Source organism: Prinia subflava, chromosome 19 (genome assembly GCF_021018805.1).
Source record: "Prinia subflava isolate CZ2003 ecotype Zambia chromosome 19, Cam_Psub_1.2, whole genome shotgun sequence".
NCBI classification, from domain to species: Eukaryota; Metazoa; Chordata; class Aves; order Passeriformes; family Cisticolidae; genus Prinia; species Prinia subflava.
In genome coordinates, this window is record NC_086265.1 from 9,640,224 (window position 1) to 9,651,975 (window position 11,752).

At 49.5% G+C, this 11,752-nt stretch overlaps 1 protein-coding gene across 5 annotated transcripts in view; it reads right to left on the reverse strand.

Annotated features, from left to right (window-relative positions):
- TPCN1 (two pore segment channel 1) overlaps positions 1–11,752 on the reverse strand; it is a 41,099-nt gene that overhangs the window by 12,264 nt on the left and 17,083 nt on the right. For all 5 annotated transcript variants that reach the window (XM_063416155.1, XM_063416151.1, XM_063416153.1 and 2 more), the window contains 12 exons: positions 10,164–10,288; positions 7,584–7,760; positions 6,643–6,756; positions 6,286–6,416; positions 5,679–5,767; positions 5,064–5,098; positions 4,442–4,500; positions 3,626–3,725; positions 2,599–2,715; positions 1,639–1,763; positions 404–452; positions 143–206 (listed from right to left, as the gene is read on the reverse strand). In XM_063416155.1, coding sequence (XP_063272225.1) covers positions 143–206; positions 404–452; positions 1,639–1,763; positions 2,599–2,715; positions 3,626–3,725; positions 4,442–4,500; positions 5,064–5,098; positions 5,679–5,767; positions 6,286–6,416; positions 6,643–6,756; positions 7,584–7,760; positions 10,164–10,288 — 1,185 coding nt within the window. The remainder of the gene's footprint in view (positions 1–142; positions 207–403; positions 453–1,638; positions 1,764–2,598; positions 2,716–3,625; positions 3,726–4,441; positions 4,501–5,063; positions 5,099–5,678; positions 5,768–6,285; positions 6,417–6,642; positions 6,757–7,583; positions 7,761–10,163; positions 10,289–11,752) is intronic.

An 11,752-nucleotide genomic window follows, 5' to 3' on the forward strand; every position in this document is an offset into this window, starting at 1 on the left:
TGGACACACAGGGAGTTGGTTGGAAGGCTTTCCCCAGGTGTTTGCCAGGGACAAGAGAAAGCCCCATCAGAGTGTCCTGTCCTTGTAAAGAAATCCTCTTCCTGCCAGCTGAACACAGGCTGCCCTGAGAACAGTGTGTTACCTTTGAAGATGAGGAAGGCAGTCCGTGGGAGGTCATCAAACCAGTGCTCGCGGTTCCGTTTGGCCTGGGAGCAGAACAGCCACGGTCAGCAGCAGCCAGAGCCACATCCAGGCACAAAAACAGGGCAGGGATGGAGACTCACCTTACCCCCATCACCTGCTTCTCTTAGATTGCCTTTGTTCCTCACCAGCTCCTCCCTAACCAGTCCTTTTGTCTCCCTCCCACACACAGTTCCCTTCCTCTCCACCAACAAACTCTTACCTTCCATTTTAAGCCAACAACTTCATAGAAATTGTAAAAATCCTTTAGACTGCAAAACAGAAAGAAACATCTGATCAGAGCCTTGAGGGTGACCAGCTCCTTAATTGTCCTTGTCAGACATCACCAGTGGAGAGTCCCTGGAAGTTATTAACTCCTTATCAGAACTGCAGGCACAGCTGACAGAACTCCACAGTGACCTCTTCCCTGCCTGGCCAAAGGTTCCTGACTGACAATAGCCAGAATCTCCTTTCTGTAATGCTTCAGCCCTTAAGGGAACTGAACTCCAGATTTTACCCCTGAGAGGAAAGACCTGAGGCTTAGATGCCAACTCCAAGCGATGGAGATTGCACTGCTCTTCATGTAGAAGTCTTGGACTGGCTTAATTACTCGTACAGTCCTTTCCTAACATCTTTGCACATTTTCTTTTCAAGGTGAAAATGAAGTTTGAAAAGGGACATGGAAGCAAAGAAACTCATAGAACATGAGTGCCAGTCTAGGTGCTCGGGGTCAGGCCTGTAACAGCTTTTATGTATCTGAAAGTGAGGATGCTGAACTTCTCAGACTCTCACTGGTGACATCGGTGCCTAAATTTCACAACTCAGTCTTTCTCCCTGTGCCATTTTCAATACTTCTCTGTGGCACTTGACTTCAAGGAGAAGCATCAGCAGCAGTTTCACAGGAGAGTCTCTTGGAACCTGTCTATGGCCAGAACAAAGGAAAAGGAAGAGAAGGTCTCCTGCTCTAATTCCCTCTGCTCCCTTGCTGGCTGGAGTTAGCTGCACCCACCCCCCCACCAGAATGGCAATTCTCTGCCTCATAACACAGAGGATGGAGGCCTGAAAGCACCAGCAGAACCAAATTTTAATTAACAAAGCCCTGGGGGGCACAGCCAGCTGCTGGATAAGAGCACAGACTGGTTCAGCTCGGTGTGAGGGGATGCTCCCCGCAGGCTGCAGCGCTGCTCCCCAGCCCCTGGCGCTGCCCCGGCAGGGCAGTGGGAGCAGCTCCTGCCTGCCAGTGCCAGCACAGCCCTGCATCCACCAGAGGGCACGCAGGAACCCCAGCACCTCCCAGGGAACACCTCAGCTCTCAGGGCACCCACCCCTGCCTGCTTCCCAGAAAAACCCTTCAGACAATGCTCATCCCACAAACCCAGCCACCCTCTCAAGGCACAGCCCAGCTGCAGGGGGTGGAGCAGCCTCCCTGCTCTGGGGGCAGCAGCAGGACCATCCTACCTGACTAAAGGGGTATTGCTCTGATTGAGGGCTTTGAAGGTGAGATATCTCTCCCTGGCACACATCCGAGGCTTGTAGAACCGCAGCAGCCCTTCGAAGTGCTTGAAGGAAACTCCAGACGGCCTCTGGCAACAAAGGAATGCTGTCAGGAGCAGCAGCAAAGGCAGGAACGCACTGAGGCTCTCAATTCTCACTCTGGATTTGTTTTAAGCAGGATTTCATACATTATAACTGAGCCCCCTAAGTACCCTGAGCTATTGCTTTAACATACTGAGCTCATCCCAGGGCACAGAGATCAGAAAGCCTCCTTGGCAATCGGCCCCTCCAGAAAATGCAGAACTGTTCCCTGTTGCCCCATCACCTGAAAATTCTCCAACCAGACACCCCAAGCAGAGTTCAACCCCTCTCCTTGGGAAATTAGCAGGCAGCCTAACAGATCCCATCATGGCACTTTTTTAGGACCATCAGCTATGTGCACTAAACATGAACTAATCTACTAGAAGTGGGTTAGTTATTTTGGGGTCTTATTTCTCCTGCTGCTCCAACAAGTTAAGCAAGAAATCAACCTTCTCCCCACAGCACCTGTCCCTGTAAAAAGTTGTTTGTAGGTGAATTCCTTCTGTTTCTGCACTGTTCATTTGTGCAGGTTCTGGAAAATGGATTCTGTCTTCAATTATATGACCCATCCCTCCTCTCAATAATGATGCTTGGTAACCCAAACAAGTCCTCAAGTGACCCAGACTGAATCGGGGACAAATCAACGATCACATGCACCTCAGAACAAATTTCCCTCATTTTATCAAGCCATAACCTCACACAGGGCTGAAATTCAGAACTCTACTTTTTCTCCAGAAACAGAAGTGAACAAGCTACAGGAATGAGACATCCACCAGCAGAGATGGATTCCCTTTTCCTGGAGGTGCTGTTGGAGCAGCCCAGCCCGGGCTGCTGCTGCTGTACCTGTTTGGTGACCAGCAGCCGGTACGCGTGCTGGATGGCCGTGCGCTTGTGCAGCAGCAGCGACTTGAACTTCCTCTTCTCAATGTCATTGAAAGTGTCAAACACAACAGCCAGAAGCTGAGAAGACAGGGAAAAAGAGCTGTTTTGATCCTTGCAGTCTGAAGGGGTTCAGGGAAGTGAGGAGAGGCAGTGCCTGCAGCAGGAATGCTGGCAGAGCCAGCGAGGTCCCGCTGGCACGAGGGATCCCACAAAGGGAGCCCCAGGCTCAGGGCTCTGATCCACTTCTTGGAGGAAGTCCAGATGTTTCTGGCCTCTCAACACTCGCTGGTGGATTTTAAGAGCTACGGTTAAACCACACAGATGCCAGCAGAAAACTGTATCAGAAGGTTTATTAAAGTGCCCTGATCCGTTCCTGGAAAGGAGGGTTTGAGGGCTGCTTGCTGGATTCACCCCTCCTGGGAGCTTTGGCTAACACACAGCAAAGCTGACCCTCCATCTGGAAAGGCAGTGAAATCCAACCACAAGCATCAAACCCCTCTCCTTGGGCTGCAGAACTCCTCAGTTCCTTTGTCAAGCCCCTTTCCAGCCCTCACATCCTCCCCTGGGCAGCCGTGCTCTCACTCTGCAGGGATCAGCACTGCAGTCCTGCCATACTCAGTAATTCCATCCCCTTCAAACTGATTTACAAAGTATTTCGGGCAAGTCCAGATAATAAAACGCCATTTTATGATAAATAATTAAGACAGAGAAGGATAATAAATTTCAAGCAACTGAGTATGTCACTCCAAGCACGATATTAATGGGAGAGTAGTTGAAAGATGCTCATATAATTTGGTTTTCTGTGATTTAGTTCAATTCCTCGTGGTTAGACATTAAAAGAGTTCTATCTGTAGCCAAGCTGCCATTTCTAGAAGTATTCTGCCAAAGGGTCTGAGATGATTGCAGAGCAGTTCAAGGGGAGGTCTCTGCTGAGCAATGAGCTCCAAACCCAGGCAGAGGGAAGCGAAATGCTCCCCTGGGGACTCACCAAGTTCATGATGAAGTAGAGCTCAATGGAGAGGTACACGATGAAGAAGACACAGGACCAGGGGTTCCGGGCGTAGGACGGCATCATCACATCAGGGAAACTGCACAGGACACAGGGGTGACCACCAAATAACCACAGCACACATCCCAACAGGCACAGGGCACAGGGGGCTGTGTGTGTGTATAAACTCACGCCTAAAGTGCTGCACATTCCTACAAAACTCGTGGAAAAATAACAAATATGGCAAGCACATTCCTCACCCATCCCAAACACCAAAGGAGATTTGTGACATGGTTGAGGGCTGTGCTTTGATACTTAACAACAGCAGTGCAGGTGTTAAACCTCAGATTTATTCCATCCTTTGCTAATTTCCTAATCCTCAGGGCTCTCCCTGACAGCAGATCAATATTTGCTCACTGCTGTTATCCCAATTTCCTAGCAGACAGGTGAAGTGCAGAGCAGGAATAGGAAGTTACTTCTCAATAGCGAGCTGCTGGCTGACAAAGAAGCACAAACACAAATTTCCCCTTCTTGGACCAAGGCCTAACAAAGCTTTTTCCCCTCTTATTGCCCTCACAGTGATGAATATGTCTGAGCCCTTAGAGATAACTCTGCAGATGAGGTCACAGTGTCCTAAAGTGAAAATGAAATACCAGTTCTCCCCATGCAGGCTGACCCTGGACATCTCTCTCTCTCTCTCAGGCAGAGGAAAGGGGTCACCCATTTGGAGACAGAGCATTTCTGAGATAAACTCTTGGCCCTGCCAGACTCCTTTGGGACAAAGGGACAGACTGAGATAGAAGAGCATGAACTTACTTTGAAGTGGTCAAAAGCACAAAGAGATTCACCAGGCTGTTCTCTAAGGTATTGAAGTACTGAAAGAAAAAAATCCCATGGCAAAATGCAAGCAGGAATTCACAGGGACATTTTGTTCAAAGAAACAACCATTCCCCCACCCCTTTGGATGTGGCACTCCCACAGTTCCCTGATGCCTTCCCTAGGGAAAAACACTTCAGCACTGGGCCTTTTTAAAGTTCCCTGAGAAGTGGTGTGTGAAGGGTTAAACCAGAAGCACATTTTTACAAGCACTTTCCCCAGCCACAGCCTGGGCAGCAGCAGGAACCAGAGGGTGCTGGACTCTGACCACAGCAGTGGAAGTGGCCGAGCTTTGCCCCAGACACCTCCTCCCCTGGGGACAGCAGCAGGAGGCTCTTTTGGCTGAATGAAGGCATCAAAAACAAGGAACAACTCTGAGAATGTTCCCTTTGGGACATCCTGTCTCGGAGGAAGTTCCTTGCACAGCCTTCCTCCCCAGCAGAGGGTACAGCAGGGTGACACTGCCAGGCAGCCTGGGAGCAGCAGCCTTTATTCCTCCCATGGAATAAACCATGACTGCACTCTAATGTTGGATTCCTAATGAAAGAATCAAGATACTCACTGGATCCGAGGGGTTAGGAGAAAACAAGTAAAAACCTAAAGAGGCAGCAGAGAAAACAGAGGAGGAGAGAAAGGAGAAAGAACAAACAAAAATAAAGTCAGTTCAATGTCGAGCAGTGGAGCAGTTCCCAAAGGGAAGGTCCCACTAACAGTAAATCCTCTCTGACACCCTGAAGATGGGAGTATCTGGAAAACTTTCTCCACAGAGATTTGCCAATAGATGTCATTGGCATTTCACTGCTGCTTTTGGAATATAAACTTTCTGGGGAAGGTTTGGACTGCAGCAGGTACACTCCAGACACACATGTTTGTGTGGATGCAGATTAAACTGCCAGCACTGAGGAAGAGGTGGTGGAAGCAGAGCTTGAAAACACACACCACTGACTGCTCTGGAAGAGGCCAAAAGGACTTTTGTCTCCAAATCAAACACCCAGCTTTCAGATTTCTTGGATGTTTTAACTCTGCCTTCCAGATGACTGCAGATGAAACGGGATAAAGGGAAGATCCTGGCAACACTTGGAATCTGATCAGCTTTTTATTCATCTAGACTGTTCTTGTTGCTTTTGGACAATCACCGGTTAAGAGCATCACTTCTCCATCCATAAATACAACTCACCCAGAATAGCAAAAATCACCATGAAGAAAAGCAGGAGGAGAAGGATGTCAATAAATGGTGGGAGGGACTGGAAGATCTGTCGCAGATTTCTGAAAATTAAGAAAACATTAACAAACTCAGATTTGCACATTTACTCCTCCAGGTTGTCAGGGGAAAGAAAAAACCCACCACCACCACCCCACACTTGAGGGCTTTCTTCCCACTCCCTCCAAGGATTAAAAGTAGAAAGCTTGCTAAATCAAGATCATTTCCAAGCCACCCATCTGTCCTTTGCAGTCAGCTCCCAGGTACTGCAAACAACACTAATGTCACGCTGCCAACTCCCCTTCTCCAGACTAAAGAGCAGCCCTGATTCACTGTGCAGCTTCCAAGCAAGCCAAGGAGCAGAGCCAATGCAGCCACACCCCTGTGCTGGTCTCTGAGGTGGTTCACACACCCCAGCCCTGTGCACCATCAGCACATCCACGCTGAGGTCACAACAGAACCATCTGAACACAAACACCACTGACAGACACCGATTTTCCTGGGATGCCTGCAGGATCTGAGTGCTTTCCCTCCAGCCCAGCCCCGGGAATGAGGGCAGAAGCCCCAGGCAGGCCAGCATCACCTTCTGACAGCCCCACAGTAGCGACAGTCCACGAGGAAGATGCAGCGCAGGGCGCGGGTGATGCGCACGTGCGAGGTCTGGCGCACCAGCACCACGATGGCCTCGATGAACTGCACAAACAGCACACACGTCTGCAGGAAAAGGGGGGAATCAAAGTTCTGGCTGAGCACCTCTTCATCTGGACATTGGAAGGATGGGAGGTGTCCCTGAGAGTTCAGGGATCTCGCATGAATCATCTGGCAGCGGGGACACGGCGGCTACGCCATCCCTGCTGCAGTGCAGGCCAGTATTTAATCCGGCTCTTTGGTTCTTGGAGGTGCTAAAGGAGAAACCCTGACAATCCAGCAGAAAACTCACCTTGACCATGGTCCTTTTGTGCCTGATAAAGGTTTGGAAGCCCAGCCACCTCATCTTCATGGAGAGTTCAAAGACGACCACGATTAACGCAAACAGCTCCAGGGTTGCGTGGACCTGCCAGAGCACAGGTTTGGTGAGAGCAGCAGCACAGCACAGCCCACACTCCTGTCCCTCCTTTTTTAGGGAGCAGGTGGGCTTGACAGCAGTCTGAACATCACCTTGTGGCATGCAGGAAAACCCCAAGCCACTCTTTTATAGCTAACACAAAATTTCTAGACCTACTGCTTTGTGCTTTTATTAAAGCCTGTGCTATTTCCTAGGCCAGAATTTCCTGAAATCCAGGTCACTTCTGGGCTTGAGCCACACAGAAAAAAGCTTACTGATACATTTGAAACAAAAAGCCAAGACATCAACAACTTGAGCAGAAACACTGTGAAAAAAGATGGAGACTGTAACATTTTAGTGAAACACAGCAAGGAGAGCTGCTGGGCAGAGAGATTTTATACAGAGAAGGGTTTTCTCTTGAATTAGACATTCTGGACAATCAGAGGGAGGGTCTTGATCTGTGTTCTAGGAACCAGTGGTGCTGCTGGGGTAATGGCACCAGCCCTGACAACAACTTTGAAGCCACCCCATCAAAGCACACAGATTGCTGAGTTATCTCACGAAAAAAGGGAAAAAAACACCCATTTCTGTTACAAAACCAAGAACTGCACAAATCAATAACATGAAATGAGTGTCATTTTCACTGTGGTCTGCCTAGATCAGATGGAAAAAGGAAGTTTTGCTGTCTGGCCTATCTGCTGTCAACCATTTACAGAACAAGCCAGGTGGGTTTTTTTCCCCTTACTGCCTCCTCCTTCCTCTCTGCCTGGCCATGGTTTTCCCCCTACCCAGGCTGCAGAGCAGGCAGATGTTCCCATGCAGTCCCAGGTACTCACAAAGATGCCCAGACGGAGCATGGGCACGGCTGGGGCCTCGCAGAGGGACAGCAGCAGCAGCAGCAGGGCCGTGCTCAGCTCCATCAGGTAGAAAAGGTGGTTGTGTGCAAAGAGGTAGGCAGCGAGTGCTTTGGCATTTTTGGGGTGAGTGAAGAACTTGTCGTTATTTTCTCCTTCCTAGGGCAGCAGGAATAAAGAAGGGAACTGCATTAGTGACTCTCAGGACTATAAAGGAGTGAAGAATGCAGATTTTATAGGGATTGGATACAATTCCCAACAGACAATTGCCATTTACAGCCTGTTGTTGATGTGTTTATGGAGGAATGGACTCTACACACACGGGACACCCCCTTCTGTTCACAACCACATTTCAGTAATGAAACTCTTTAACATTCACAAACTCCTGCTTCAGAACCCCCTGAGCCTTTTCACAATGAGGCAGAGAGCTGGGAGGGTTTATAAAGGCAGGCAAAGAAACTTCAGCCAACATCCCAACTTAAACACAGCACTTCATTTACTTACAACTACTTCCACGTGTTTACAGACTTATTTGATTAAACTTCCCCCGGACAGAACAAGAAAACACCCAGATAAGCTCCAGGGCACCTGGCTGACAGTTGTTCCTCCTTATCTTGGCCTTGCAAAATGTCTTGGAGAAAACATTGGAGCACACAGAGTGTTTTCTGCTTCAGGAATGTAAGACAGACTCCATGAAAAATTAACACGTCTCTATGCTGATCTGTCATTCCCTCTTAACTAGAAAGCGTAATTAACATTAAAAGGTCAGATACTCCATCTTAACACTTTGCCTACAACTGATTTTCAAACAGCTACATCGTGACTATTTTTACCCCTAGGATGAAACTTAGTTGGGGGAAATTTTAGAGGGTTTTCATGCAGAAACACCCAACAGCTTCTTCTCTTTCTCGAGTCAACAGTTTTGGCAAGGGAGCTTTTGTCACTCACAGGAAACTTGCAGCCCCTTGGGAACTGTCATAAGAGATCTTTTTTCCCCAGCAGGGCCACATGGATGCACAAGAAGTGCTGAGGTTTTATTTAAATTAACTTCTTTCCAGGCAGGCAATTACTGCGAGGACAGTCAAGCTATTACTATCAAAGCAGAATAGCTGTGATTGCAAAGGGATAACGAGGTCAGGGAAGTCTCCTTTAGGAACTGAAGTGTTCTCCAGACTCGCTCAGGGGAGGGTTCCCAGTGCTCCTCACCCTCTCCAGCTCACACTGGGTTTCAGAACAAACACTGCTGGGTCAGGGAGCCGGGCTGGGGCAGGACACAGCCAGCCCTGCAGAGAGCCCAGGCTGAGATCAGCAGGGTCATTCCCATCCATGCCTGGCACAGCACACTTGCAGAATGACAAACAGCCTAAATCCTGCCTCCTGGGTGCCAGGCAATTCCAAACGTGGCTGGACAGCAAAGGCCTCTTACCCAGACCTGACACTTGCCTGCAGCACTGCTCACAAAACTCTCTTTAAGTGATCCTGCCTCATTTCAAGGGCAGTGTCATCGTGGCCATTGGTCAAGGCAGCAGCAGCAATCATCCCCATCCGAAGGGCCAGGCCTGCTGTGCCCATCAGCAACAGAGCTGCACAGCTCAATGAGCCTTTGCAGAGCTGCTCCAATAATCAGGAGTTTGAACAAAAGCCTGGGGAGGAGGCTGGAGCCACCCTGCCATTGTCAGGGCTGCTCCAGCACACCACGGAGCTCAAGTGCTGCCAAGGTTCAGCCTACACTGCTTTAAAATGTCTGAGAAGTGAGATTTCTCAGTCCTGTGGGGTCAGAGCAGGGGAGAACAAATGGTTTCTCTCACCTTGCAGTGGCTTAAACAAAAAAGAAATCCAGCTGGGTCCAAATCACCTCAGAGTTTGAAAGGGGATAAAGAGAACGATGGACAGTAATGGACCCAGCAACCATTTCAGACTGGCCAGCTCTGGGAGAAGCTCAGTTTTGTAGGCTAATTCCTCACACCAGATGTACAGTAAGCTTAAAAATGCAAACTCTTTGTTGCAGTAAGGATGGTGGTTCTGGCAGCTGAAGCATGGGTGAGGTTTGATTCTTCATTGTTTTAAACATTATAAATTTCGCTGCTGGGCTGATCCTAATCCCAGCATCCTTTAATCCTGTAGAAATCAAGGCCTCTGCTTTTTCTCATATCTCACATGACCTGCAGGACTTGAGTGACACTAATGGGGCCACCCACCCACGCCATGGCCAGGGCAGGACTGGGACCTGCCCTTGCAGAACAGGAGATGTCCCCAGGAGAGTGCTGACCTCAGAGATGAAATGACAATCTGTGACCAGCTGCAGAAATCTCCATGCCAAGGTGGCAGAACTGTGCACGTGCTGAATCCCCAACCACCACAGCCCTCAGGAAAGGGTGGGTGTTTTGTTGCTCAGTTCCTCCAAATGACCTCCAAAACCTCTCTGCAGGTGCCTCCAGCACCGCCCCACTCCCGAAGCAGAATCCTTGGCAAGGCCCCCAATTTCCAGAAGCTGTTTGTTCCCCTCAACCCAGAACCACTGCAGCTCCTGCAGCCCACCCTCCCCAGCCCAGCAGGGCTCACCTGGAGGTAGATGGCTGCCTCCTGGTAGTTCATCTCCCAGTTGTGGCGGGCAGAGCTCTGCTGGGCGCAGCACTCCCTGGCCGCGGGGCTGGACGCGTCGTTGACCACGTCATAGCTGCCTCCATCTGCACCAGAGACAGGAGTTGGCCATCAGGGGTGGGATGGAAGCTCTGGGATCACACACAGGCAGGGCAGCTGGGAAAGTGGCACCTTGCACACTGATAAATGGACTTGGGGCACGTAGGAGCTTTAGAGAGACTCTCAGAGCCAGCACTTCCACACGGGAATGCTCCCCATGGATCATCAAAGAGACAGGTTCCTATTCATGCAGCAAGCAGCTCTCCTGGCTCAGAGCTGTGTGCTGTCATGCCTGAAGCTTGCTATCAGCATCACAAACTACAACCAGGCAGGTAACAGCCACCAGGCTCCCAGGATGCCCAGCCCAGAGGAGGAAAGAGGGTTTGTGAAGGAGCAAAAAGCTTTTTGCACATGTCCTTGGAGCAGAGGCCATGGAAGGATGGGCACAGCACTGCCACGGGGCACCAGTGCGAGGAGAGAAGCTGTCAGTACTTTGAGTGGAAAGCCCCATTTCTCACAGCACTTCAGAGTCACTAAATAACACATCTTCAGAGCACTCCGAGGTGCTGCTAAGCACTGACACCCCTCTGATGCAAACAAACTGCAAGATGAATTTCCTGTTCACACTCCACACATTGACTCTGAAATTTCTGAGCGCCTGCCCTTCTCACCAGCAAAGAACTATGGAGCAATGCCATACTGAACATTTGAACCAGATTTTGTAAATGAAGATTTTTAAAAAAAAAAACCCAAACAATTCAATTGCAAAAAAACCCAAAAACTCCCAAGCAGAGCTACACATACACAGTGCCCTTCCCATGGGAGAGTTACACAGGGTGTGTCTGTAAACTCCAAAATAATTGCCTTTTTTGCACTCTGCAGCCTCAGTGCTATTAAGACAGATGAAAACTAAGCAAGAAAACAATTACTGTACAAAAAGTGAATGTCACTTGGTTTCTTCTTCTGGGACTGGGGGTTTTATTTTACCTTTGACAAAGAATACTAAGCAGAGAACCCACAGCAATGAGACCTGCCTGGGGCCTGTGGTGGAGCTGGCCACACTTTTGGTTCTCCAGAGTTTCAAACATTTCCCACATCACATGGTTGTTCCTGCTTTCAGAAGAGACTTCCCTCCTCCAGTGCCTCATGTTCCCAAAGTGGGTACATGTGAAATTGAGCTTGCCAGCACAGCAGTGCTGATTTCCCCCTTATTTGATGAGCACAGGAGCTGTGGTGTGGCAGCTCGTTCTGCGTTCGAAGTTGTTATCTGAGAGTGGGCAAGAAGCACCACGAGGTTCTTTTCCCCTCTCATGACAGCCTGCTGAAGCTTTGCTGTGACAAAATAATCCTCGATGAATTACTGATTCAGTCTCTCCAGAACACCCTCTGGAGTGGAGAGGCAGCCCATGCCAAAAACTCTGCACCCGCCAAGAGAAATGGCACCATGTGCTCCTGGCAGAGGCAGGAGTGGGAAGAAATCAGAACCCCTTCACCAGTGCACAGCCACAGCT